The sequence below is a fragment of the Pongo abelii genome, chromosome 15, assembly GCF_028885655.2.
Source record: "Pongo abelii isolate AG06213 chromosome 15, NHGRI_mPonAbe1-v2.0_pri, whole genome shotgun sequence".
NCBI classification, from domain to species: Eukaryota; Metazoa; Chordata; class Mammalia; order Primates; family Hominidae; genus Pongo; species Pongo abelii.
Genome location: NC_072000.2, coordinates 38,166,128 through 38,193,893, shown reverse-complemented (window position 1 = coordinate 38,193,893; position 27,766 = coordinate 38,166,128). Strand labels below are relative to the sequence as shown.

Below are 27,766 nucleotides of genomic sequence, written 5' to 3'. Positions count from 1 at the left end.
TACTCCACATTTTCCAGAGTGATACAGTGTCTCGGTAGGAGGCAGGAACCCGGGTTCCCGGTTCAGAAACAGGGTTAGAAACAGTCTCCCGACGGAGCTGTCATCGGCCTGTTCTCCTCAAGTATCGAGTGGGATCAGTTGAGGGCTGAGCAAAAGTGGGGACTGGGAAGATGACGAGAAAAGATAACTTTTCCTAGATTGTCAAGGCCGAAGTCAGACTGAGGAGTGAACAGTGCGAAGGAGAGGTTGAGAGCCTCACGGTGTGGAAGGCATAAGGGTTAGAGGCGAGGTTGGAGGGATGTGGGTGCTGGTGTCTGAGGACCTACTGGATTTTGTGCTGTGTGTCCCTCAGCGCCTAGATTCCTGCTTCGTAGGTGGTGAGACACTGCATGTAGCGTGTTCACCTCAGAGACTGTCACTTATGAGGGTGCCCATCATTATTATTTTTGGTGACAAGGTAGCTGCTATTTTCCTGTAAGCAGAAGCTGGGGAAGAAAATGGTGGGATTGGCCGGGCGCGGTGGCTCACGCCTGTAATCCCAGCTCTTTGGGAGGCCGAGGTGGGCGGATCACCTGAGGTCAGGGATTCGAGACCAGCCTCAACATGGAGAAACCCCGTCTCTACTAAAAATACAAAATTAGCCAGGCGTGGTGGCGCATGCCTGTAATCCCAGCTACTCGGGAGGCTGAGGTAGGAGAATTGCTTGAACCTGGGAGGCGGAGGTTGCGGTGAGCCGAGATCGCGCCATTGCACTCCAGCCTGGGCAACAAGAGCGAAACTCCGTCTCCAAAAAAAAAAAAAAAGAAAATGGTGGGATTAAGACCCGACCCCGTCCCGTCCCCGCCCCTTTTCGCTCCTGCTCCGCCCCTTCCCCGCCTTCTACCTGCCCCGCTAGGTGCCGCCGGTCTGCGCGGGCGCGCAAGGGGGACTCGGACGTTCAGGCGGAAGTGGCGTCAGGGGCGCTTTAGGGACTGGACTTGCAGTGTAAACAGAGACGCTGCAAATTGCTTGTGGAAGGTGTAGGCCGCTGCAGGCCACCATGAACCGGCTGCCGGATGACTACGACCCCTACGCGGTTGAAGAGCCTAGCGACGAGGAGCCGGCTTTGAGCAGGTGGGCCCCCGCCCCACCCTGGCCCCCGAGGATTTGGGTCCAGGCCTGGCTTTGGTCGCCTCCATTCGTTGCGCCTGCCGAGCCTATGCAGACCCTAGCGGCTCGGGAGCCTGTCGTGCCTGTCACTTGTGCGAGGCCAAAGGGCTTTCCTGATGGGGTCGCGCAGCCCCGGGGGAGGCGGGGCCGATGTCGCCTGTAGGAAGGGGGATATTCCGGAATCACGGGGGACCGCGTATAAATCTTCAAAAGCAATGAGATCGAAACCTGTCTCTACAGCTTAGTAGCAGAGTGACGGAAGTCAAGTCCCTTATCCTCGATTACTCACCTGTAAAATTGAACTATAATAACATAGTTGTATAACCTATATAACATAGTATAACACACTATGTTTGTTGTGAGGCTCACAGGACTTAATGTGAAGTGTCCATCTTGAAGACTAAACTGCCATAAACAGAAATAAGGGAATATTAAACAGCCTTTTTTTTTTTTTTTTTTGACAAGGACTGTTTTATGCTTGCTCTGAGCTACAGAGGTAAATCATAAGGTCCTTGTCTTCCAGAGGCTTATAGTAAAATAAGGGTAATAAGATAAAGTATATATATCTTGGCAGAGCATTGTAGAGAATATTGACCTGAGATAGGCACAGAAGAATGTTCGTGGGATTTCCAGAAGGGTGGGCTTTATTCTACCAGGGAAACTTGAAGCTATTTTGCCAAGATATTTCCACACAAATTTAGTTATTTCTTAAGCTGTCAGCAGATCCTATTCTTAAACTTTAAAACATTCATTCTGCCTAAAGAAGCTTTCTGTAAAGCCATGCTTTCATTAACAACGTTGGCTGGGTGTGGTGGCCCATGCCTGTAATCCCAGGACTTTGGGAGGCTGAGGCGAGAGAATCTCTTAAGCCTGGTGGTAAAGAAACAGCCTGGGCAACATAGTGAGACCTCATTTCTTAAAAAAAAAAAAAAAAAAAAAATCAGAAGAACAATGTTTCCTCATATTGTCATGGGGAGACATTAGATGTATGGGAAATCAGACTGCTGTTAAGATTTCTTTTGTCGGGAGTGAGGATAGATACCAGGATTCCCTGTGAAAAAGAATTTCAGTTAATGGGTCCTGTCTGTGAAAGGAGGTATATATATATGTATGTCTCAATTATTTATTTGTTTATTTTGAGACAGAGTCTCACTCTGTCAGCCAGGCTGGAGTGCACTGGTGCAATCTCGGCTCACTGTAGCCTCCACCTCCTGGGTTCCAGCAATTCTCCTGCCTCAGCCTCCTGGGTAGCTGGGATTACAGGCACGCGCTACCACACCTGGCTTATTTTTTGTATTTTTAGTAGAGATGGGGTTTCACCACGTTGGCCAGGCTGGTCTCGAACTCCTGACCTTAGGCAATCTGCCTGCGTCGGGCTCCCAAAGTGCTAGGATTACAGGCGTGAGCCACGGAGCCAGGCCTGTTGTATCATTTTTTTAAGGAAGCTTTATAATCCTGTGACAGTTGCCACTAGTAAGGTAACTAAAGATAAATATTATAAAAACAAAACAATGTTATCAGACAGTATTGCCTGTTGTAGGCTCTGAGCCAAATGGTTATTATTTTAAAAAGGGAGATTAGTGTCAGAGAGGTGTCTGTCAGGATTTAATTTTACACTGTTTGTAAGCTAATACATTGTAGCCTGTTACTGTTTCACAGTAGCTGACCGAAGACATGAGACTCCTGGGTCAAAGATAAGACTACACATAGCACAGCAAGCAGCATGAGCATCATGTTTGTGTGGCTTGCTCTTGCTTGTCAACCCTACAGGTATTACGCTAAGGGTCCTAGAAGAATGCTGCACATTCAGTGGGTTGGCATCGTGGCTAAAGAATACTTGAGCTTGGAGAATCCACCTCTTTCATAGCAGAGAGTACATACATCTGCTCTTTGTCCTGGAAGGAGACATTATCTCATTCCTCAAGGTTGTTCGCTGCAAACACAATCCTGAGAAATGTCTGGAGTGAACAGTGGTCAGAACCTTGCATTCTTGGCATACTTAACTTGCATATCTAGGGTCCATGATGTATTGCCTTTCCCAGCAGTGCTGAAAACTGAGACTTTGGTTGAAATAATCACAAGGATTGAAGAAAATTTGTAGAAAAAATAACTCTCACTTTGTGATGCAGTTTTTAAAAATTAAACATTTTATTTTGAAGTTTTTGTAGATTCACATTCAGTTATAAGAAGTAATACAGGTCTGGTGCAGTGGCTCACACCTGTAATCCCAGCACTTTGGGAGGCCGAGGCAGGAGAATCACTTGAGCTCAAGAGTTCAAGACCAGCCTGAGCAACATGATGAAATCATGTCTTTACCGAAAATACAAAAAATTAGCTGGTATGGTGGTGCATATCTGTGGTCTCAGCTACTCAGGTGGGTGAGGCAGTTGGTTGGCTTGGGCCTGGGAGGCAGAGGTTTCAGTGAGCCAAGATGGCACCATTGCATTCCAGCCTGGGCAACACAGGGAGACCCCCATCTCAAAAAAAAAAAATAATAATAATAATAATACAGAGAGATCCTGTGTACTCTTTCCCCAGTTTCCTCCAGTGTTAACATACTACAAAACTATAGTGCAGTATCACAACCAGGATATCTACCTATCTATATATCTATGTATGTATTTTTTGAGACGGATTCTGAATCCTGTAATCCCAGCTACTTGGGAGACTGAGGCAGGAGAATCGCTTGAGCCCAGGAGGTGGAGGTTGCAGTGAGCAGAAATCATGCCACTGTACTACAGCCTGGGCGACAAGAGCGAGACTCTGTTTCAAAAGAAAGAAAGAAAGAAACAAACAAAGAAAAAAACCAGCCTGGGCAACATGGCGAAACCCAATTTCGACAAAAATTAAAACAAAACAAAACAAAACAAAAAAACAGCTGGGAATGGTGGCATGTGCCTGTAGTTCCAGCTACTGGGGAAGCCGAGGTGGGAGGATTGCTTGAACCGGGGAGGTGGAGGTTGCAGTGAGCTGAGATCATGCCACTGCACTCCAGCTTGGGTGACAGACTGAGATGCCATCTCAAAAAAAAAAAAAAAAAATTAAAGAAGATTGGAAATATGCAGAACTGGCTTATTAAGTGAGAACAGCTATATGTAATGTAGAAGTACATCAAATGCAACCATGTAATACTTAAAATTGTTGTTGGACAGTGAGATGCTGGGAGTTTTAAATTATTTTAATTTTTAAACATTCATATTCTTTTTGATTTAAATGTATGCTAGCTCTGAGGATGAAGTGGATGTGCTTTTACATGGAACTCCTGACCAAAAACGAAAACTCATCAGAGAATGTCTTACTGGAGAAAGTGAATCATCTAGTGAAGATGAATTTGAAAAGGAGATGGAAGCTGAATTAAATTCTACCATGAAAACAATGGAGGACAAGTTATCCTCTCTGGGAACTGGTAAACTTTTGGTTCAATTATATATATATTTTTGTAAGCTCTGTAAGGGCAGGAACCTTATTTGTGCTCTTCTATGTCCCCAGCACTTTCAATAGGTGCTCAATAAATATTTATTGAATGAAAGAGTAAATGTATTTGGCAGCTGAGCTGGAGTCTTCTTTTTCTCATTTTAAAAAAAAGTTATTTATTTATTTATTACTTTAGATTCAGTGTCTCATTCTGTCACCCAGGCTGGAGTGCAGTGGCATGATCATAGCTCACTGTAGCCTAAAACTCCTGGGCTCAAATGATCTTCCCACCTCCGTTTCTTGAATAACTGAGATTACAGGCATGTACCACTGTGCCCAGATAATTAAAAAAAAAAATTTGGGCCGGGCGCGGTGGCTCACGCCTGGAATCCCAGCACTTTGGGAGGCTGAGGCGGGTGGATGACGAGGTCAGGAGATTGAGACCATCCTGGCTAACACCGTGAAACCCCGTCTCTACTAAAAATACAAAAAATTAGCTACTCAGGAGGCTGGGCAGGAGAATCGCTTGAACCTGGGAGGCAGAGGTTGCAGTGAGCCGAGATTGTGCCATTGCACTCCAGCCTGGGCGACAGAGCTAGACTTGGTCTCAAAAAAAAAAAAAAAATTTGTAGAGACAGGGTCTCACTATGTTGCCCAGGCTGGTCTTAAAACTCCTGGCTCAAGTGATCTTCCTGCATTGGCCTCCCAAAGTGCTGGGATTATAGGTGTAAACTATTGTGCCTGGCTTGGAGTTTCTTTGATGACTGTCTTGTGTTCTTGGAAAGGGATTAGTTAATACTGTTTACTTGCATAATTTTATTTTGCAGTTAAAAAAAAAGACACACAAACTTACAAAAGTATTTTTAGGGTTAGATGGCACTAAAGTGTGGCAGATTTAATTATGTATCATCACAGATTCCTGTTTCACTTTAGTGAGTAATGAAACATAACTTCATTCTGATACTTGGTCTTTATGTAAAATGTACCTGACCTGAAAACTGGTTTGTGAAAGTAGGACTCTTCTGCCAGGCGCAGTGGCTCATGCCTGTAATCCCAGCGCTTTGGGAGGCCGAGGTGGGTGGATCACGAGGTCAGGAGCTCAAGACCAGCCTGGCCAACGTGGTGAAACCCCGTCTCTACTAAAAACACAAAAAATTAGCCGGGCGCGACGGCAGGTGCCTATAATTCCAGCTACTCGGGAGGGTCAGGCAGGGGAATCACTTGAACCCGGGTGGCAGAGGTTGCAGTGAGCTGAGATCGTGCTATTGCACTCCAGCCTGGGCAACAGAGTGAGACTCAGTCTCAAAAAAAAAAAAACCAAAAAAAAAAACCAAAAGGAAGTAGGACTCTTCAGCATTGATTTCTACCCTGATATGCTGTGTATTAGCTGGAAAAATCTGAAAGCATATAAAAATATAATAAAAACTAAAGCAGATGCTAACTAAGAGGAATTAGGGATATGGGCATATGATGACATAAGTATAGGTAATGTCATGGCCCTGGGCACAACTGAGGAGAAGAATGTGTCCTTGACTCATTCCTCCTGCCTTCCTATAGGGATCTTACCCTTTTTCTCCTAATGTTTCTTAGAACAAAATGTTTGTTCTATGTTCTGCACGGTATACTGTATGACTGAAAGGTAGAGATATGTGTGCTGGCAACCTGAAAATATGGCTGTTTTATTTAATGAGATTTGTGGGAAGGGACAGAGAAGAATTTTCTCAAGATTTGGAACTTTTTAAGGAGGGCCAGTTCTCTGTAACTGTATAGGGCATAGACATCGAGTAATTCACTGATGTGAAAATATTTCACCATCAAATGAGATTGTGAATGAGTTGATATTGCTTTGAGGTAATGGAAGAACATATGGAGTTTTTCGCCTTGTGAATTATGTATGATTTAGTCTGTAAACTTTACTTCTGGTTTGAATAGGATCTTCCTCAGGAAATGGAAAAGTTGCAACAGCTCCGACGAGGTACTACGATGATATATATTTTGATTCTGATTCTGAGGATGAAGACAGAGCAGGTAAGTAACCTATTTACCAGGTTTAGCAGTTATATTTTATAAAAAAAGATTTACCTAGCAATTATTGGATGTTAGGATTTCCCTCTGAGCTTGGTCTTTTAAGAAATTACAGCTGGGCATGGTGGCTCACACCTGTAATCGCAGCACCTTGGGAGGCTGATGCAGGCAGATCACCTGAGGTCGGGAGTTTAAGACCAGCCTGATAAACTTGGCGAAACCCCATCTGTACTAAAAATACAAAAATAAGCCGGGCATGGTGGTGCACGCCTGTAGTCCCAGCTACTTGGGAGGCTGAGGCAGGAGAATCAATTGAACCCGGGAGGCGGAGGTTGCAGTGAGCCGAGATCTCACCATTGCACTCCAGCCTGAGCGACAGAGTGAGACTGTCTCAAAAAAATAAATAAATAAATAAAGTGGATGCCATTGATGTGAAAACAAAAGCAGGATTGATTAATAAGAAAAACTGGGGGCTGGGCATGGTGGCTCACGCTTGTAATCCCAGCACTTTGGGAGGCAGAGGTGGGCAGATTGCCTGAGGTCAGGAGTTCTAGACCAGTCTGGCCAACATGGTGAAACCCCATCTCTATTAAAAATACAAAAAAATTAGCCGGGCTTGGTGCCATGCACCTGTAATCCCAGCTACTCGGGAGGATGAGACAGGGAAGTTGCTTGAACCAGGGAGGTAGAGGTTGCAGTGAGCTGAGATCGCACCACTGCACTCCAGCCTGGGCGACAGAGTGAGACTCCATCTCAAAAAAAAAAAAAAAAAAGCTGGGTATGCAGGCATCTGAGGACATGGCACCAACAGTGGTGCTGCTTGGGTGTACCTAGGGAGTGAGAGAGAGTGTGTCCCAACTCAATACCTCCCCTCCTCAGGGCTTTTGCCCCCTCTTCCTTTAGGTTCCCTGTAGCAGCAATATTTGTTTTCATGCCTGCAAATAGTTTCTATGTTTTAATCCTCCTGCAGAATTTTTTTTTTTTTTTTTTTGAGATGGAGTTTTGCTCTTGTTGCCCAAGCTGGAGTGCAATGGCGCCATCTTGGTTCACTGCAACCTCCGCCTCCTGGGTTCAAGCAATTTTCCTGCCTCAGCCTCCTGAGTAGCTGGGATTACAGGCGCCTGTTGCCATGCCTGGCTAATTTTTTGTTTTTTTAGGAGAAACGGGGTTTCACCATGTTAGCCAGGCTGGTCTCGAACTCCTGACCTCAGGTGATCCACCCACCTCAGCCTCCCAAAGTGCTGGGATTACTGCTGTGAGCCACCGCACCCGGCCTCCTCCTGCAGAATTTTTCTTAATGTGTTGCTTTTTAATCAGCCTCTATGTTCTTCAAAATTGAATTTTTCTTTCCTTTTTTTTTTTTTGAGACAGAGTTTTGCTCTGTCGCCCAGGCTGGAGTGCAGTGGTGCGATCTCAGCTCACTGCAAGCTCTGCCTCCCAGGTTCACGCGATCCTCCTGCCTCAGCCTCCCGAGTAACTGGGACTACAGATGCCCGTCACCATGCCCGGCTAAATTTTTGCATTTTTAGTAGAGATGGGGTTTCACTGTGTTAGCCATGATGGTCTCGATCTCCTGACCTCGTGATCCGCCTGCCTCGGCCTTCCAAAGTGCTGGGATTACAGGCATGAACCACCACACCCAGCCTTGTTTATTTATTTTTTAGGCAGAGTCCCACTCTGTCACCCAGGCTGGAGTGCGGTGACACAGTCTTGGCTCACTATAGCCTTTGCCTCCTGGGTTCAAGCGATTCTGCTGCCTCAGCCTCCCTGGTAGTTGGGACTACAAGCACACGCTACCGTACCTGGTTACTTTTAGTATTTTTAGAAGAGACAGGATTTTGCCATGTTGGCCATGCTGGTTTGAAACTCCTGATCTCAGGTTGTCTGCCCACTTTGGCCTCCCAAAGTTCTGGGATTACAGGCATGAGCCACCACTCCCTGCCTGCTAGAATACATTCAAAAAGTCTAGTGTATGTAGATGACCATAGTTTTTTTTTTCCTCTATTTTTTGTTTTTTTCCTCTTCCTGTCTTTTTTTTTTGTAAAGATTGGGTCTTGCTTTGTTACTTAGGCTGGTGTCGAATTCCTGGCTTCAAGCGATCCTCCCAAAGTGCTGGTATTACAGATGTGAGCCACTGTGTCTGACCTCATACTGTTTTTTTTTCAATTCACTTTTGAAATATTTTTGTTCTAATTTTAGTAGCATTTTATATATATATTCATACATCATAAATAATTTCTATTCTTGGCTTGTTTTGAGTGGCTCTTTTGAGTCTCTGAATTCTCATTGTTTGAACTTAGTCCTTGAGATACCAGTTTTGGGTAAATAAACAATTTTTGCCTCCTCTGTCATTTTAATGCCTTATTAGTTGGAGAAGAACTTTATTTTTTAAATTTTTGTTAAATTTTTAACTTTTTTAGAGATAGGTCTCACTCTCACCCAGGCTCCAAGCAGTGCAGTGGTGCAATTATAGCTCACTACATCCTCAGACTCCTAGGCTCAAGCCATCCTCCCAGCTCAGCTTCCCTAGTAGCTAGGACTACAGGTGTGCTAGGACTACAGGTGTGCCTGGCTAATTTTTAATTTTTATTTGTGTAGAGATGGGGTCTCATTATGCTGGCCAGGCTGGTCTTGAACTCCTGGCCTCAAGCGATCCTCTTGTCTCAGCCCCTCAAAGCTCTAGGATTATAGATGTGAGCTACCGCACCCTACCTGGACAAGCACTTGTTTAGATGAACGGTTTTTTTTAACTTTTTGTTTTGAGACAGAGTTTTGCTCTTGTTGCCCAGGCTAGAGTGCAATGGCGTGATCTCGGCTCACCACACCCTCTACCTCCTGGGTTCAAGTGATTCTCCTGCCTTAGCCTCCCAGGTAGCTGGGATTATAGGTGCCTGCCACCATGACTGGCTAATTTTGTGTTTTATTTTATTTTTTTTCTTTTTCTTTGAAATGGAGTCTCACTCTCGTCACCCAGGCTGGAGTGCAGTGGCATGATTTCGGCTCACTGCAACCTCTGCCTCCTGGGTTCAAGCAGTTTTTCTGCCTCGGGCCCCCAAGTAGCTGGGATTACAGGTGGCTGCTACAATGCCCAGCCAATTTTTATATTTTTAGTAGAGAGGCGGTTTCACCATGTTGGCCAGGCTGGTCTCGAACTCCTGACCTCAGGTGATCTGCCCGCCTCAGTCTCCCAAAGTGCTGGGATTACAGGCGTGAGCCACCGCACCTGGCCCTAATTTTGTATTTTTAGTAGAGACAGGGTTTCGCCATGTTGTCCAGGCTGGTCTCGATCTCCTGACGTCAGGTGATCCACCCACCTTGGCCTCCCAAACTGCTAGGATTACAGGTGTGAGCCACTGCGCCCGTCCCTTTTTTAACTTTTTAGGGAAAATAAAAATAAATGTGTAGCTTGGGAAATGAGACTCTTCATTTAAAGAAGTGTGAACTTGACACATGATTCTTAGCCATATCCTAACATTTTCTGAATTAGTACAGGTGACCAAGAAAAAAAAGAAGAGACAACACAAGATTCCAACAAATGACGAATTACTGTATGATCCTGAAAAAGATAACAGAGATCAGGCCTGGGTTGATGCACAGAGAAGGGGGTAAGAACTTAAAGTTAATATTTAGAATCTTTAGAAAAAAAGATTGAAAGATAATTTTTACTACATTCACATTTTGAATATATGTGTATATGTTTACACAAACACATACACACACACAAACAAAAAAATTAGAGGAAAAAAACTGCTCAATAGTTTATTTTGAAAATAACCAGCAAATTTTAGTGAGACCTTTTTTTTTAAATTTTTTAAATTTTTATTATTATTTTTGAGATGGAGTCTTGCACTGTTGCCTGGGCTGGAGTGCAGTGGTGCGAGCTTGGCTCACTGCAACCTCCGCCTCCTGCGTTCAAGAGATTCTCCTGCTTCAGCTTCCTGAGTAGTTGGCATTACAGGCGCCTGCCACCACACCCAGCTAATTTTTTGTAGAGACCGGGTTTCACCATGTTGGCCAGGCTGGTCTCAAACCCCTGACCTCGTGATTCACCTGTCTCGGCCTCCCAAAGTGCTGGGATTACAGGCGTGAGCCACTGCATCCGGCCCGACAATTTTTTTTTTTTTTTAAACGTTGAATTTAGGCTGCGTTAGTCAATCTCTCCCTCAAGAAAAACTGACTTTTTTTTTCAGATGCTGTTTTAAATTACTTTGAGATTAAGAGTTTATGTGGATGGGCCGGGGTGGTGGCTTATACCTGTAATCCCAGCCACTTTGGGAGGCCGAGGCAGGTGGATCACCTGAGGTTGGGAGTTTGATACCAGCCGGGCGAACATAGTGAAACCCTGTCTCTACTAATACAAAAATTAGTGGGGCCATGGTGGCGCACACCCGTAATTCCAGCTACTCAGGAGGCTGAGGCGGGAGAATCGCTCGAACCTGGGAGGTGGAGGTTGCAGTGAGCCAAGATCACGCCACTACACTCCAGCCTGGACGACAGAATGAGACCCTGTCTGAAAAAAAAAAAAAGCTTTTGTGGATGAAGAGTGGATTTAGCAAATTGTTCTTTTTAACTTCTTACAAATTTGATTTTTAAAAATTGAGATGAGGCTGGGCGTGATGGCTCACACCCGTAATCCCAGCACTTTGGGAGGCCAAGGTGGGCGGATCACTTGAAGTCAGGAGTTCAAGACCAGCCTGGCCAACATGGCGAAACCCCGTCTCTACTAAAAATACACAAATTACCTGGGCATGGTGGTGTGTGCCTGTAATCACAGCTACTCTGGAGGCACAAGAATCGCTTGATCCCAGGAGGTGGAGGTTGCAGTGAGCTGATATTGTACCACTGTACTCCAGCCTGGTCGACTGAGTGAGACTGTCTCAAAAAAAAAAAAAATTGAGATGAGGCTACTCTAGGTACACTGCTTATGGGGTTGCCCTGCTCTGCAAGGAACAGTTAAAAATTTTTTTTGAGATAAAATTCATATAACAAAAGTACCCACTTTAAAAGTGAACAATTTAGTGGCATTTAATACCATTCACAATGTTGTACAGCCACCACTTTTATGTAGTTTCAACCATTTTCATCATCCCAAAAGGAAACGCTGTATTGTTAGGTAGTTTCCCTACCCTTCCTCTCAGCCCCTTGGCAGCCACTGATCTGTGCACTGTCTCTGTGGATTTGCTTATTTAGATATTTCTTATGAATGGGATATTATACAGTATGTGACCTTTTGTATCTGGCTTCTTTCACTGGGCATAGTGCTTTTGAAGTTCATCTACATTTTAGCATATGTCAGTACTTCTCTACTTTTTATGACTGAATAGTATCCCATTGTATGTATATACCACAATTTGTTTATCCTTTCATCCACTGAGGGATGGATGTTTGTGATGTTTCCACACCCTTCGCCCCCACCTTTTTTTAAGAGATGCCTGGGCTGGAGTTCAGTGGGGCAGTTATAGCTCACTGTATCCTCAAAACTTCTGGGCTCAAGCAGTCCTCCTGCTTCAGCTTCCTAAGTAGCTGTGACTGTAGGCACACACCGCCTCCCGGGTTCAAGCACTCTTCCCACCTCAGCCTTCTGAGTAGCTGGGACTATAGGCACACACCGCCTGGCTAATTAAAAAAATTTTTTTAGTAGAGAGGTCTAGCTGTGTTGCCCAAGGTGATCTTGAACTCCTGGCCCAGGTGATCCTCCTGTCTTCACCTCCTGTGCTGGCATTACAGGTGTGAGCCATTGTGCCAGGCCTTTTTTTTTTTTTTTTGAGACGGAGTTTTGCTCTTGTTGCCCAGGCTGGAGTGCAAATGTGATCTTGGCTCACCGCAACCTCCTCCTCCCAGGTTCAAGCGATTCTTCTGTCTCAGCCTCCCGAGTAGCTGGGACTACAGGCATGTGCCACTGCGCCTGGCTAATTTTGTATTTTTAGTAGAGATGGGGTTTCTCCATGTTGGTCAGGCTGGTGTCGAACTCCTGACCTCAGATGATCCACCCACCTCAGCCTCCCAAAGTGTTGGGATTACAGGCATGAGCCACCGCACCCGGTCATTTTTTTTTAAATTTAAAGACAGGGTCTTGTTCTGTTGCCCAGACTGTAGTGCAGTGATGCTATCACACCTCAATGCAGCCCTGAACTCCTGGGCTTAAATAATCCCGCTGCCTCAGCCTCCTGAGTGCAAGCTTGTTTTTTTTGTTTCTAATTTAATTTTTAATAGACACGAGGTCTTACTGTGTTGCCCAGGCTGATCTTAAACTCCTGGGCTCAAGCAATCCCCTCCTACCTTGGCCTCCTTAAGTGCTGGGATTAAAGGTGTGAGCCACCATGCCCAGTTTATGCTTGTTTATTTTTATTTTCATTTTTTTTTTAAATTTTCTTATAGAGACAGGGTTTCACCATGTTGCCCAGGCTGGTCTCAAACTCCTAGGCTCAAGTGATCTGCCCACCTTGGCCTGGGATTACAGGTGTAATTCCAGCCTGGCTCTATGCTTGTTTTTGTTTTTGTTTTTTTGGGACAGAGTCTCGCTCTGTTGCCCAGGCTGGAGTGCAGTGTCGCAATTTCGGCTCACTGCGACCTCCACCTCCTGGGTTCAAGCAGTTCTCTGCCTCAGCCTCCCAAGTAGCTGGGATTATAGGTACCCGCCACCATGCCCAGCTAATTTTTGTATTTTTAGTAGAGACGGGGTTTCACCATGTTAGCCAGGCTGGTCTTGAACTCCTGACCTTGTGATCCACCCACCTCAGCCTCCCAAAGTGCTGGGATTACAGGCGTGAGCCACCGTGGCCAGCCTGTGTGCTTGTTTTTTAATGTAGCTTTACTGTTTTTAAAAAATTCATGAACTTTTATTTTTGGTACACTTGTCACAATTAATGAACTAATATTGATACATTATTATTTATTATTTATTATTTATTTTTTTGGAGACGGAGTCTCGCTCTGTCGCCCAGGCTGGAGTGCAGTGGCATGATCTCGGCTTACTGCAAGCTCTGCCTCCTGGGTTCAACCGATTTTCCTGCCTCAACCTCCTGAGTAGCTGGGACTACAGGCGTGTGCCACCACGCCCAGCTAATTTTTGTATTTTTTTAGTAGAGATGGGGTTTCACCATGTTGGCCGGGATGGTCTTGATCTCTTGACCTCGTGATCCACCCGCCTTGGCCTCCCAAAGTGCTGGGATTATAGGCGTGAGCCACTGCGCCTGGCCTTGATACATTATTATTAATCAAAGTCCATAATTTTAAAACATTTCCTTAGTTTTTATGTACTGTTCTTTTTCTGTTTGAGGATCCCATGTAGGATAGTACGTTACTTTTAGTTATCATGTCTCCCTAGGCTCTTCTTGACTCTGTCAGTTTCTTAGGCTTTCCTTGTTTTCAGTGCCCTTAATTTGAGGAACACTAATCAGGTATATGTAGGAGGCCCCTGTGTTGGAATTTGTCTGTTGTTTTTTCTCATAATTAGGATGGGATTATGGATTTTTATGAGTAAGAACATAGAAGTAGAGAGCCATTTTCATCACATTATATCAAGAGTACATACTACCAACCTGAGTTTTGTGTGTTGATGTTGACCTTGATCACCTTGCTGACCAGTGTTAACTTTCTCTGCTGTAAAGTTAGTCTTTTACCCCGCCTTACCATACTGTACTCTTTAGAAGGAAGTCACTGTGTCCAACCCAGACTTAAGGACTAGGGAGTTATATTCTACCACTGTGAGGGAAGAGCATCTTTATAGATTATTTAGAATTCTGTGTGGGGATTTGTCTGTTCTCCCCCATTTATTTATTTATTCAGTACATTTATATTAGCATGGACTCGTGGGTATTTATTTTATACTTTGGGTTGTAATCCAATCCTACTTTATTTTGTTGCTCAGTTTGTTTCTGCTTTGGCAGTTGGTGACTCGTTCAGTTGGCTCCGGTTTCCCTTTGTCATAACCACCTCACTGTTTTGTTTTTGTTTTCTTGATTACTTCCTTCTTTTCTGGCACTAAAAGATGCTCCAGGTTCATCTTGTATTCCTCATTCCTAGAATTAGCCATTTCTCTGAAGAGTACTGGTTCTTTTTATTGGAAAATGACATTAGAAACCAAGATCTGGTTTTAATATGTTTTTCTCCCCACTTTCTTCTTCTGTTCTAGTTACCATGGTTTGGGACCACAGAGGTCACGTCAGCAACAGCCTGTTCCAAATAGTGATGCTGTCTTGAATTGTCCTGCCTGCATGACCACACTTTGCCTTGATTGCCAAAGGTAATGGATGAAGGACACACACACACACACACACACACACATATTTTGTTTAAATCAGAAATAGACTTTTTTTTTTTTGAAGTCAGAGTCTCGCTCTGTTGCCCAGGCTGGAGTGCAGTGGCACAATCTCGCCTCACTGCAACCTCTGCCCCGTGGGTTCAAGTGAGTCTCCTGCCTCAGCCTCCCAGGTAGCTGGGATTACAAGCGGCCACCACCATGCCTGGCTAGTTTTTGTGTGTATATAGATCTAGATCTAGATCTAGATATATATAGTTTTGTTTTGTTTTTTTGAGATGAAGTCTTACTCTGTCGCCCAGGCTGGAGAGTAGTGATGCAATCTTGGCTCACTGCCACCTTTGCTGCCCAGGTTCAAGCGATTATTCTGCCTCAGCCTCCCAAGTAGCTGGGATTACAGGTGCCTGCCACCACACCTGGCTAATTTTTATAGTTTTAGTACAGACAGGGTTTCACCGTCTTGGCCAGGCTGATCTTGAACTCCTGACCTTGTGATCCACCTGCCTTGGCCTCCCAAAGTGCTGGGATTACAGGTGTGAGCTACCACTCCCAGCCTTATTTTTGTGTTTTTAGTAGAGACAGGGTCACACCATGTTGGCCAGGTGGGTCTCGAACTCCTGACCTCAAGTAATCTGCCCACCTCGGCCTCCCAAAGTGCTGGGATTACATGCGTGAGCCACTGTGCCCAGCCCAGAAACAGACTTTTGAGGTACTCAGGAATTCTGATAAGGTTCTGTACTTAGATTCTTGGTGCTGTGTGACTAATTTTTATACAATTAATTTTGATTATATATAGTTATATTAAATGTAGCTTTTATACTTTTAAAGCTGGGCACAGTGACTCATGCCTGTAATCCCAGTGCTATGGGAGGCTAAGGCGATGATTTGAGCCTAGGAGTTTGAGACCAGCCTAGGCAACATAGTGATACCTCATCTCTACAAAAAATAAAAAAATAAAAAATTAGCTGAGTATAGTGATGTATGCATGTAGACCCAGCTACTCGATAGGCTTAGGTGAGAGGATGGCTTGAGCTCAGGAATTCAAGACTGCAGTGAGCTGTGACCACCATTGCACTCCAGCCTGGGCAACAAAACAAAGGTGAGATCCCCATCTCTCTCTCAAAAAAAAAAAAAAAGGTATCTTTTCTAGTGCAAAATAGCAGCATAGAAGCAAACTGGCTTTCCTTCCCCCTGCAGAATACCAAAACCAAATATACAGCACTGAAGCTATCACCACCAGTATCCCAGATCTCAATATAAGGAGGAGATAGTTTCTAGGGCCACAGAGAAGTGAAAAAAACTTAAAGCAGACAGTAAGAGAATTGTTCTTCCATATCTGCTTATCCTTCTCCACAATCTGCCTGGCACCAAGTGAGCAGAAAAATTCCCCTGAGCTCATGATTTTTACATTAGAAAAAGTAAGATTGAAGTGTACAACCAGCTTCTTTACCTTTTTGAGTTCTCTGGTAAGAGATCTGTCGCTGCTTCAACCCATAGGAAGCACTGAGAGTGCCTGAAGGAAAAAATATCCCTGAGGATAGCCACAGACAAAGAAGGACAGCTAGAGACAAAGCCAGGTCCCAAGTGTGAACCCCTATCCAGCATTCCCATCCTACTGGGATATCCCTATCCTCTTTGGGACCCACCCCCCGCTTCATTTGGAACAGGCGGCACGCTCAGTGTTTACTAGAACTGAGGCTTAAAGTGCCATCTAGTGCCAAAAAGGAAGCAATGACGTAGTGGGAAGAAAGGAAAAAGAAAGAATATCAACATGCAAATTGCAAATTACAAAGAATCTCTAGGTAAACATATCTAATAACCAAAAAAAGCAAAGCAGAGACATACAAAGACATACATACAAAGACAATACAAAGACATACATTTACATCCACAAGACACAGTAGCAAATGGAACCACGACTTCTTCAAATGGACAAAACAAGGAATCAGTGACTGAACCCTTATCACATATCACAATACTGTGATATGTGAACTCTGACCAAGAATTGAAAATAGCAGTTTTAAGAAAATGAGTGATCTCCAAGACAGCCCAGGCAATTCAGAAATTTATCAGAGAAATTTAACAAAGAGATCGAAATAATTAAAAAAAAATTATGGGCACAGTGGCTCATACCTGTAATCCCAGTACTTTGGGAGGCCAAGCTGGGAGGATGGCTTGAGGCCAGGAGTTTGAGAACAGTCTGGGCAACGTAGTAAGACTCTGCATCTACAGAAAACGAAAAAAACTTAGTTGGTGTCTTGGCATATGCTTATAGACCCAGCTACTTTGGAGGCTGAGGTGGGAAGATTACTTGAGCCCCAGAAGTCGAGGCTGCAGTGAGCCATGATTGTGCCACTGTACTCCAGAATGGGTGGCAGAGTCAGACTCTGTGTCTAAAAGAAGAACAAAATAAAATACAACAGAAATCTGGGAACTCGGCCGGGCATAGTGGCTCACTGTAATCCCAGCACTTTGGGAGACAGAGGCAGGCTGATCACGAGGTCAGGAGATCGAGACCATCCTGGCTAACACGGTGAAACCCCGTCTCTACTAAAAATACAAAAAATTAGCTGGGCGTGGTGGCACGCGCCTATAGTCCCAGCTACTTGGGAGGCTGAGGCGCGAGAATCGCTCAAACCCAGGAGGTGGAGGTTGCAGTAAGCCGAGATCATACTACTGCATTCCAGCCTGCGCGATGGAGCGAGATTCCATCTCAAAAAAAAAAAAAAGAAATCTGGGAACTCTGAGAAATAAATTTGCTGAACTAAAAAATTCATCAGAGGCTCTCAACAGCAGAAAGGATCAGCAAAAGAAAGAATCAGTGAGCTTAAAGATAGACTGTTTGAAAATGCACAATCAGAGGAGAAAGAAAAGGTATGAAGGTCTCCTACAAGATATAAAATATTATCTCAAAAGATTAAATCTAAGAATTGGTACTCAGGAGGGAGTAGAGCAAAAGCAAGGAGTAGAAAGCTTATTCAAAAAAATAATAGCAGTAGCTGGGGATGGTGGCTGACACTTGTAATCCCAGCACTCTGGGAGGCCGAGGTGGGTGGATCACCTAAGGTCAGCAGTTCGAGACCAGCCTGGCCAACATGGTAAAACCCTGTCTCTACTAAAAATGTAAACAAATTAGCTGGGCGTGGTGGTGCATGCCTGTAATCCAAGCTACTCGGGAGGCTGAGGCAGGAGAATTGCTTGAACCCAGGAGGCGGAGGTTGCAGTGAGCTGAGATCACACCATTGCACTACAGCCTGGGCAACAAGAGCAAAACTTGGTCTCAAAAATAATAATTACAATAATAATAGCAGAAAATGTTCCAAAACTTGAGAAGGAGATATTTATGGCCAGAGAACACCAAACACATTTGACTCAAATAAAACTACCCCCAGGCATATAACAATAAAACAATAAAACTGTCCAAAGGTTATGGACAAAGAGAGGATCTTGAAAGGAGCGAGAGAAATGAAGCAAATAACATATAAAGTAGCTACAGTTCATCAGGCAACAGACTTCTCAGTGGAAACCATACAGATCAGGAGGGAGTGGAATGAAAGAAAAAAAAAAAATGCCAGGCTGGGTGTGGTGGCTCATCCTGTAATCCCAGCACTTTGGGAGGCCGAAGCGGGTGGGTCACTTGAGGCCAGGAGTTTGAGACAAGCCTGGCCAACATGGTGAAACCCCTCTGTACTAAAAATATTAAAAAATTAGCTGAGCGTGGTGGCATTTGCCTATAATCCCAGCTATTTGGGAGGCTGAGGCACGAGAATTGTTTGAACCTGGGAGGCACAGGTTGCAGTGAGCCTTGAGATTGCACCACTGCATTCCAGCCTGGGGGACAGAGTGAGACTCTGTCTCAGAAATAAAGGGCCAGGTGTGATGGCTCATGCCTGTAATCCTAGCACTTTGGGAGGCGGGGGTGGGTGGATCACCTGAGGTCAGGAGTTCAAGACCAGCCTGGCCAACATGGTGAAACTCTGTCTCTACTAAAAATATAAAAATTAGCTGGGCGTGGTGGCGTGTGCCTGTAATTCCAGCTACTGGGGAGGCTGAGGCAGGAGAATTGCTTGAACCAAGGAGGTGGAGGTCGCAGTGAGCCAAGATCACGCCACTTCACTCCAGCCTGAGTGACAGAGTGAGACTCTGTCTCAAAAAAAGAAGAAAAAAATAGAGAAAAGAAAGAACTGGGCCAGGCATGGTGGCTCATGCCTGTAATCCTAGCACTTTGGGAGGCTGAGGCAGGTGGATCACCTGCGGTCAGGAGTTCGAGACCAGTCTTGCCAACATAGTGAAACCCCATCTGTACCAAAAATATAAAAAATTAGCCAGGAGTCGTGGCGGACACCTGTAATCCAAGCTTACTCAGCAGCCTGAGGCAGGAGAATCACTTGAACCAGGGAGGTGGAGGTTGCAGTGAGCCAAGATTGCGCCACTGCACTTCAGCCTGGGCAACAAGGGCAAAACTCTGTTTCAAAAAAAAAAAAAAGAAAAGAAAGAACTTTGTTATATCTGTGAGTTTTTTTTGTGATTTCCTGATAACCATAATGCAAAAACCTATAATAGATTCACCAAAATCAAAAAGCAATGGATTAAAACATACTACCAGAGAAAATCACTTAATCACAAAGGAAGACAGTAAGGAAGGGAAGAGTTACAAAACAACCAGAAAAAAAGCAGCAAAATGCCGGTAGTTGTATTAGTCTGCTCTTGCACTGCTTGTAGGGAAATACCCGAGACTGGATAATTTATAAAGAAAGAAGTTTAGTTGGCTCACAATTCCACAGGCTGTATAGGAAGCATGGCTGGGGAGGTCTCAGGAAACTTTTTTTTTTTTTTTTTTTTGAGAAAGAGTCTTGCTTGTCACCCAGGCTGGAGTGCAGTGGCACGATCTTGGCTCACTGCAACCTCCACTGCCCAGGTTCACGCAATTCTCCTGTCTCAGTCTCCCAAGTAGCTGGGACTACAGGCACACACCACCACTCCTGGCTATTTTTGTATTTTTAGTAGAGGTGGGGTTTCACCATATTGGTCAGACTGGTCTTGAACTCCTGACCTCAGGTGATCCACCCGCCTTGACCTCCCAAAGTGCTGGGATTATAGGCTTGAGCCAGTGCACCTGGCCAGGAAACTTTTAATGATGGCAGAAGGCAAAGGGGAAGCAGGCACATCTTACATGGCCAGAGCAAGAGGAAGAGTGAGAGGGGAGGTGCCACATACTTTTAAACAATCAAATCTTGTGAGTACTCACTATCACAAGAGCAGCACGAGGGGGAAATCTGCCCCCAAGATCTAGTCACCTCCCACCAGGCCCCACCTCCAACGTTGGAGATTACAATTTGACATGAGATTGGGGCAGGGACACAGACCCAAGCCATATGAGTAGCAAATCCTTACTTATCAGTAGTAACACAATGTAAATGGACTCACTTCTCCAATTAAAAGGCAGACAGTGGCTGAATGGATCAACAAACAAGACTCAACTATATGCTGCCTAGAAGAAACTTGCTTCACTTGTAAGGACACATGGACCAAACATGAATGGGAAAAGATATTTCATGCAACTAGAAACCAGTATAGGAATAGCTGTCCTTAAAACAGACTACAATCAAGGACTGTAAAAAGGAAACAAAGAAGTTTACTATGTAAAGGGGTCAATTCAGCAAGAGGAATTTATATAACAGTATAAATATCTATGCAGCCAACATTGGAACTCCCAGGTATATAAACATTAATAGATCCAAAGGGGCTGGGCGCAGTGGCTCATGCCTGTAATCCCAACACTTCGGGAGGCCGAGGTTGGTGGATCGTGAGGTCAGGAGATTGAGACCAGCCTAGCCAACATGGTGAAACCCCATCTCCACAAAAATACCAAAATTAGCCGGGCATGATGGCGGGTGCCTGTAATCCAGCTACTCAGGAGGCTGAGGTGGGAGAATCACTTGAAGCTGGAAGGCAAAGGTTGTAGTGAGCCAAGATCGTGCTATTATACTGCAGCCTGGGTGACAGAGTGAGACTCCATCTAAAAAAAAAAAAAAAATTCTAAAGGGAGAGATACAATACAGTATTAGTATTGCAATACAATAATAGTAGGGGACTGCAACACTCCACTCTCAGTAATGGACAAATCATCCAGGTAGAAAACCATAAAGAAGCATCAGAGTTAAACTACACAGTAGACCAAAGAAGCCTAACTGACATTTATAGAACATTTCACCCAAATAATCTAATGATACACCTCAAAGAACTAGAAAAGCAAGGACAGACCAAATCCAACATTAATAGAAGGAGAGAGGCTGGGCATGATGGCTCACACCTGTAATCCCAGCACTTTGGGAGGCTAAAGCAGGCGGATCATGAGGTCAGGAGTTTGAGACCAGCCTGACCAACCTGGTGAAACCCTGTCTCTACTAAAAATACAAAAATGAGCCAAGTGTGGTGGCGCACACCTTTAATCCCAGCTACTCAGGAGGCTGAGGCAGGAGAATCGCTTGAACCTGGGAGGCAGAGGTTGCAGTGAGCCGAGATCATGCGATTGCACTCCAGCCTGGGAGACACAGCTAGACTCCATCTCAAAAAAAAATTAATTAATTAAATAAAATAAAAGGAAAGAAATAATAAAGATCAAGGCAGGAATGAATGAAATTGAGACCCGAAAAAACCCAAACAAACAAGCCAGAAGATTAATGAAATTAAAAGTTGATAATTTTAAAAGATATAATTGACAAACCTCTTAGAAAAAAAGAGAGAAGGCCCAAATAAATTAGAAATAGAAAAGAAGGCATAACAACTGAGACCACAGAAATACAAGGAATCAGGCTAGGCATGGTGGCTCATGCCTGTAATCCCAGCACTTTGGGAGGCCGAGGTGGACAGATTACCTGAGGTCAGGAGTTCAAGACGAAACTGACCAACATAGTGAAACTCTGTCTCTACTAAAAAATACAAAATTAGCCAGGTGTGGTGGTGCATTCCTGTAATCCCAGCTACTTGGGAGGCTGAGGCAGGAGAATCACTTGAACCCGGGGGGCAGAAGTTGTGGTGAGCTGAGATCACGCACTTGCACTCCAGCTTGGACAAGAGTGAAACTCCATCTCAAAAAAAAAAAAAAAAAGAAAAGAAATACGATCGGCTGGGCACAGTAGCTCACACCTGTAATCCCAGCACTTTGGGAGGTCGAGGCGGGCGGATCACAAGGTCAGAAGATCGAGACCATCCTGGCTAACACGATGAAACCCCGTCTCTACTAAAAATACAAAAAAATTAGCCGGGCATGGTGGTGGGTGCCTGTAGTCCCAGCTACTCGGGAGGCTGAGGCAGGAGAATGGTGTGAACCCAGGAGACGGAGCTTGCAGTGAGCCGAGATCGCGCCACTGCACTCCAGCCTGGGCGACAGAGCAAGACTCCGTCTCAAAAAAAAAACAAAAAACAAATCATTAGACACCATTACAAATGATTATATGCCAACAAATTAGAAAACCTGGAAGTGAGTAAATTCCTGACCACGTACAGCCTACCGAGATTGAGCTATGAAGAAATAGAAAAACAACAAACCAATAATGAGTAATGAGATTAAAGCCATAGTAAAAAGCCCCTTATAAAAAAAAAAAAAACAAACCCAGTACCTGATGGCTCAAAGAACTAATACCAATTTTACTCAAACTTCAAAAAAAAAAAAAAAAATTGAGCAAAACATTGGAATACACATTTCTCAAAAGAAGACAGAGAAATGGCCAACAAGTATATGAAAAAACGTGCAACATCACTAATAGTGGATGGAAATGGAAATCATGGAAATGGAGATCAAAATCACAATAAGATATCTCACCCTGTTTAGAATGGCTTTTATCAAAAAGACAGGGAATATGGGATGCTGGTGAGGATGCGGAGAAAAGGGAACCCTTGAACACTGTTGGTGGGAATGTAAATTAGTATAGCCACTATGGAAAACTGTATGGAAGTTCCTCAAAAAACTAAAAATAGAACTACCATATGATCCAGCAATTCTGCTACTGGGTATATATCCAAAAGAAAGGAAATCAATATATCAAAGCAATATCTGTGCTCTCATGTTTATTGTAGCACTATTTATAAGAGCCAAAATATCTACCTAAGTGCCCATTGATCAGCAGGATGAATTATAGTTTAAAATAATCTATTGTAAAAAAAAGTTACTATATATTTCAAAATAGCTAGAAGAGAGTAATTCAAATGTTTCTGGCATAAAGAAAAGATAAATATTGGCTGGGCATGGTGGCTCATGCCTGTAATCCCAGAACTTTGGGAGGTTGAGGCGGGCGGATCACCTGAGGTCGGGAATTAAAGACCAGCCTGGCCAACATGATGAAACCCTGTCTCTACTAAAAATACAAAAATTAGCTGGGTGTAGTAGCACGCGCCTGTAATTCTGGGTACTTGGGAGGCTGAGGCAGGAGAATCGCTTGAACCTGAGAGGCGGGGGTTGCAGTGAGCTGAGATCACACCATTGTACTCCAGCCTGGGTAAGAGTGAGACTTTGTCTTAAGAAATAATAATAAATAAATATTTAAGGTGATGGATCTCTCAATTACACTGATTTGATCTTTACAAATTATATGAATATGTTAAATTATCACATGTACCCCCTGAAAATATGTGCATCTATGATATATCGATAAACATTTTTATTTAAAAAGTAGCTTTTTTAATAAAGCACTTGCTAGTGCTAATAAGGATTGGGTAAAACTGCACATGTGTTGTACAATGATATAACACCTTAAAAGAAAAACTATATTTCTACTCACAGCACTTCTGACACCAAATGTGTGGGGCTTTCCCCCCCATATCAAGCAATCTTCAATTTTCTGTGGACACTGAGTGTCCTACACTATGATTCTGACACTACCTGGAGTTAGTGCAGAACCCACAGGTTGAGATCAGTCTTAACAAGACTGCCCCCACCACTTCAGATGCCATTGCAAGCAGGCGGTCCCCAGGTTACCCATGCCTCTTATCTGATTGACCTGTAAATTAGGGGTTCCTTTTTTTTTCTGAGACAGGGTCTCACTCTGTCGTCCAGGCTGGAGTACAGTGGCACCATCTCCGCTCACTGCAACCTCCGCCTCCCCGTGCCTCAGCTTCTCGAGTAGCTGGGACTACAGGCATGTGCCACCACACCCGGTTAATTTTTGTATTTTTAGTAGAGATGGGGTTTCACCATGTTGGCCAGGCTGGTTTCAAACTCCTAGCGTCAAGCTATCTGTCCACCTTGGCCTCCCAAAGTGCTGGGATTATAGGCATGATTTTTTCTTGTATTAGTAGCCTTAGAAGTGGCTGGCTTAGTACATGTTCTGCATCAAGTTAACTGAAAATAAATAATGATACGGGTGGTCGATTTGTTTTAGGAACTAATGAGTAACCAGTTGTAGTTTATTCTTATTAGCTGGCTTGAGGTTTATGATGATTTGCAACAATTATTTACTGTACATATGAGCCTTAAGCGTTTTGCATGTAAGTTAACACAGACTATGTTTATGAGATGAGGTCTTTGTACTTAAGCTGCCTCTCTTCCACTTAAACCATAACACAGGGTGCCTGTATTCAAAAGTTTCTTCATGATCTAATTGGCCTTGGTGAAAATTATGTTCCATATTAATGCAAGGTTCCAATACAATGGAGTAATTTTTTTTAATGAAAATTTTATTTAAAGTTTGAGGAAATGATTTAAGACTTCTTAGAGTGTTTGTTTTTTTTTTTTTGAGATGGAGTCTCACTCTGTTGCCCAAGCTGGAGTACAGTGGCGCAATCTCGTCTCCCTGCAATCTCCGCCTCCCGGGTTCAAACAATTCTCCTGCCTCAGCCTCCTGAGTAGCTGGGATTACAGGCATGTGCCACCATGCCTGGCTAATCTTTGTATTTTTAGTAGCGACGAGGTTTCACCGTGTTGGTCAGGCTGGTCTTGAATTCTTGACCTCGTGATCTGCCTGCTTTGGCCTCCCAAAGTGCTGGGATTACAGGCATGAGCCACCACACCCCTCCTTCCTTGGTGAGTGTTCTTTAAGAAAACAATTTAGGCTGGGCCTGGTGGCTCACACCTGTAATCCCAGCACTTTGGGAGGCTGAGGTGGGAGGATCACTAGAGGCCAGGAGTTCGAGACCAGCTTGGGCAACATAGGGAGACCCCCCCCCCCCTACAAAAAGAAAAAAATTAGCCACGCATGGTGGTGTATGCTTGTAGTCTTAGTTAATTGAGAAGCTGAAGTGGGAGGATCACTTGAACCCATGAGGTAGAGGCTGCAGTAAGTCATGATTGTGCCACTGCACTCTAGCACTCTTGCTCTGGGCAAGAGAGTGAGACCTTGTCTCAAAAAAAAAAAAAAAGGAAAAATTTAGAAAAAATGATTTGTTCTGATGCACAAGAGATACAGAGAAAGGGAAAAATACAAACATGTGATAAGGGATTCTTAGAGATCTGAGACAGATACAGTCATGCAAGCACATACACAGGGAACTGGAACTATTTATGTTTGAAGATATTTTTGAAAGGTTAGATTATTTTTCCCTGAGAAGTGCCCACGTGCACATTCTTACTTCCTGGTGGTTATGGTGGTAGTGAAGGTGAAGATTAATATTTGGAGCTAGTGAGTGCACAGTTTGAGCTCACTGTTTTTAGCCAGATAGATATTTTTGTTGCATGAAGTCTAAGGGGGAAAAAAAGTAGGAAAATATTACATGTATGAGGTGAACAAAGTGGGGGGATGGTTTCTGGATGAAAGTGTTCTACCTTGGATCATCAGCATTAGTTAGATTCTCATAAGGAGCACACAGCCTAGATCCCTTGCACGTGCAGTTCACGATAGGGTTCACGCTTATAAGAATCTAATGCTGCCGCTGATCTGACAGGAGGCAGAGCTCAGTTGGTAATGCTTGCTTGCCCGCTGCTCACCTCCTGCTGTGCTGCCCAGTTCCTAACAGGCCACAGGCTGGTACCGGTCTGTGGCCTGGGCTTTGGGGACCCCTACATTAGACTGATTAAATATATAATAGCTAAGAGTAGACATTATAAAGTCAGAAGCTCCTCAAGCTTTTAAACCTGTAGCTTTTACTAAAATGTTGACCACAATGGCACCATCTACAATGAGAAGAGGGCGGAGTGTCAGGCCACAATGTCAAAAGACAGTAGTCAAAGATTATTGCACATTACCTGGCAAGTTTCCAACAACTTTTGTCTAAGTTTGAAGAGCAAATAATTTTTTTCCCCTGAGATAAAAGTTACTTTCAAAAAGCGGAAGGAAAGAGGATACATTTCTTCTTTGTACTGTTATATACTAAAATGTTTCTTCTGCCTGGTGCAGTGGCTTGTGCCTGTAATCCCAGCTACCAGGGAGGCTGAGGCAGGAGGATCACTGAGGCTAAGAGTTCAAGGCTGCAGTGAGCTGTGTTCACAAGTTTTAATTATTCTTAAAACAACTGCTTAAAATTTCTTTAAACTTGCTGTTTTGTTCCTATGTCTTGTCTTTGGTTAGTATTTCAGTAAGTTTTTGGTATTCTTAAATTTTATCTAAATGGATAAACTATTAACATAGAACATAAACCCCAATTCTCCATTTCATTTTTCTCCTAGGCATGAATCATACAAAACTCAATATAGAGCAATGTTTGTGATGAATTGTTCTATTAACAAAGAGGAGGTTCTAAGATATAAAGCCTCAGAGAACAGGAAGAAAAGGCGGGTCCGTAAGAAGATGAGGTCTAACCAGGAAGATGCTGCCGAGAAGGCAGAGACAGATGTGGAAGAAATCTATCACCCAGTCATGTGTACAGAATGTTCCACTGAAGTGGCAGTCTACGACAAGGATGAAGTCTTTCATTTCTTCAATGTTTTAGCAAGCCATTCCTAAACAGCCCAACTGGCATTTAATTACCCAATACTGTATATAAGGCAAATATGGACAGTTACTTTCCTCCTGCCTGTTCATATCCTTCAGTGACATTGAGGAAGCAGTGTTTCTCTTTTTAAAGGAGAATAGTTGTCAACCTTCATTCATCTCTTACATTTCTCACCCTCTCCTTTTTTTTTTCTTTGATTTTCCCCCTTATTGATGGGACTGATATTCATTCTGTTTTTGAAGAACATTTGGAAACTGTGGGGCTTTTTATTAAAGCTCTTTAGAATTAAAATGTTCTGGAATTATAAGCAATCTTTGTTTCTGAGTGTTATTTTTATTTTGGATATAGCTTTGATGTAATTAAACTGGAAACTCTTTCCTGAATTGTCTGTATTATTTTTGCTAAGATGTATCTTTATTCACCCCCACCCTACATGATGAATGACAGTATTTAGTAACTGTTACAATTGCATGGAGTAGGCCGGTAGCCTTGGCTTCTGCCTGTAATCCCAGCACTTTGGGAGGTCAAGGCGGGTGGATCAGGAGTTCAGGAGTTTAGGAGTTTGAGACCAGCCTGGCCAACATGGTGAAACCCTGTCTGTCTCTACTAAAAATAGAAAAATCAACTGGGCGTGGTGGTGCGCACCTGTAATTCCAGCTACTTGCGAGGCTGAGGCAGGAGAATTGCTTGAACCTGGGACTGGGAGGCTGAGGTTGCAGTGAGCTGAGATCATACCACCGTACTCCAGCCTGGGTGAGAGAGTAAGACTTTGTCTCAAAACAAACAACAAAGAAACAAACAATTGCATGGAGTAGGTACTGTCAGATGCTTTAAGTAATAAAGTTCCTTTTCTGAAAAGGAGTACACTTACCAGTATTCTAAACTTAATGAATGCACATTTTAAAATATAAATTTATGGTGAGGGAAAGCAACCTCCCCTTCTGACTAGACTTAAAAATTCTGGCCGGGCATGGTGGCTCACCCCTGTAATTCCAGCACTTTGGGAGACCTAGCTGGGCTGATCACTTGAGGTCAGGAGTTCCTGGGCAGCCT

General features: G+C 43.8%; 1 protein-coding gene across 2 annotated transcripts; it reads left to right on the top strand.

Moving 5' to 3' along the window:
* Window positions 1–888: 888 nt before the first annotated feature.
* EAPP (E2F associated phosphoprotein) lies at window positions 889–27,024 on the top strand. 2 transcript variants are annotated; one of them, XM_002824662.6, is made up of 6 exons: window positions 889–1,113; window positions 4,374–4,555; window positions 6,496–6,591; window positions 10,076–10,193; window positions 14,723–14,833; window positions 26,448–27,024. In XM_002824662.6, the coding sequence occupies exons 1-6, from the start codon at window positions 1,040–1,042 to the stop codon at window positions 26,722–26,724; spliced, it is 858 nt and encodes a 285-aa protein (XP_002824708.2). In that variant the 5' UTR covers window positions 889–1,039; the 3' UTR covers window positions 26,725–27,024. The 2 variants fall into 2 exon arrangements, with proteins under 2 accessions (XP_002824708.2, XP_054385983.1); XM_054530008.2 differs by lacking the exon at window positions 10,076–10,193 and having other exon boundaries at window positions 923–1,113; window positions 26,448–26,609.
* Window positions 27,025–27,766: the final 742 nt, after the last annotated feature.